The sequence below is a fragment of the Colobus angolensis genome, unplaced genomic scaffold, assembly GCF_000951035.1.
Source record: "Colobus angolensis palliatus isolate OR3802 unplaced genomic scaffold, Cang.pa_1.0 Scaffold83, whole genome shotgun sequence".
NCBI lineage: Eukaryota > Metazoa > Chordata > Mammalia > Primates > Cercopithecidae > Colobus > Colobus angolensis.
Window position 1 is genome coordinate 315287 of NW_012122154.1, and position 1394 is coordinate 316680.

At 49.1% G+C, this 1394-nt stretch overlaps 1 protein-coding gene across 1 annotated transcript in view; it reads left to right on the forward strand.

Annotated features, from left to right (window-relative positions):
- The first annotated feature begins 272 nt into the window (after nt 1–272).
- Nucleotides 273–1394, forward strand: part of AARSD1 (alanyl-tRNA synthetase domain containing 1) — a 14163-nt gene continuing 13041 nt past the window's right edge. The window contains exons 1-2 of the mRNA XM_011929666.1: nt 273–363; nt 509–637. Coding sequence (XP_011785056.1) covers nt 325–363; nt 509–637 — 168 coding nt within the window. The 5' untranslated portion in view covers nt 273–324. The remainder of the gene's footprint in view (nt 364–508; nt 638–1394) is intronic.

Here is a 1394-nt window from a genome sequence, read left to right on the forward strand (position 1 = left end):
GTGTTAGCCAGGATGGTCTCGATCTCCTGACCTCGTGATCCGCCCGTCTCGGCCTCCCAAAGTGCTGGGATTACAGCCTTGATGTTTTTGTTTGTTTGGTTTTTTCCTCCTGGTCTTGTCCTTTGCAAAGCCTTAGAACAGTCAGTCGTTAAGCAACCCAGCAAATATGCAATTCGCGTTTTCAGTAAATTTATCCAAACCGCATTCCATTCTTTACCCTCGTGCTTCTGCGCAGACACGCTCCCTTAATGACGTTTGTCCCACGTCGCTCTCCGTTCGCTCCCAAGCTTCTCTGCGCGTGCGCCTCCCTCTGCGCCTGCAGGTATGGCGTTCCGGTGTCAGCGTGACAGCTATGCTCGAGAGGTACGGCGTCACGGGCGAGGCACTTGAGACTACCCGGCCGGCAAGGCGGTTTGGGGAAGAGGGTGTCACGTGGAGGGATTCAGTCCCGGTGTGGAGAGGGCTGGGGCTGTGGTCGGGGCTTATTCTCTCATTCCTCTCCTTTCAGTTCACCACCACCGTGGTCTCCTGCCGTCCCGCGGAGCTGCAGACTGAAGGGAGCAACGGCAAGAAAGTGCTGAGCGGTTTCCACGTAGTGCTGGAAGACACATTGCTTTTCCCTGAGGGCGGGGGACAGGTACCAAGCCAATCTCTTCCCAGGAAGCCCCAAATTTCTTTGTGCTCAGGCAGGAAATGCTCTCCTGCCCCTTTTTTCTCAGCCATGATGAATTCAGATGAGCCTTAACTTAATTCATTTTGTTATTCATTTAATAAGTATTTATCAGCAAATGCTTATCTAGACTTAACATATGCTAGATATTATTCCAGGCTGTAAGGATAACCGGTGAACAACACGGTGCCTTTATATACGTGGAATGTTTATTGAAGACAATTGTGCGTGTTAGGTATAGTAAGTAATAAATAAAAACCAAGTAAAGGGAAAGAGTGATAGGTTACGTGTCTAGATGAAGGGTAATTTACTTCAGTACAGACCTAAACGAAGTGAGAGGGTGAGTCTTTGCAATTATCTAGTGGTGCTGGGGGCAGGGGGTGTATTCAAGCAGATAGAATAGCGGGTGCAAAGGCCCCAAGGAAGGAATTAGCTTCGGGTGTTTGTTAGGGACTGAAAAAGATGTTCCTGAAGGAGTTCAGGTGAGATAGACGGGTTACAGTAGTACAGCAGAGAGCATACTTATCAGTGCTGTGATGAGGACTAGGTACAGCATGAGCGCAAGTGGGGTACATTGTGAACATGGAAGAGGAGGATAATAACAACAAAGGTGGGCATTATGAGAAAGGCCCTTCCTTCCTTCCTTCCTTCCTTCCTTCCTTCCTTCCTTCCTTCCTTCCTTCCTTCCTTCCTTCCTTCCTTCCTTCCTTCCTTCCTTCCTTCC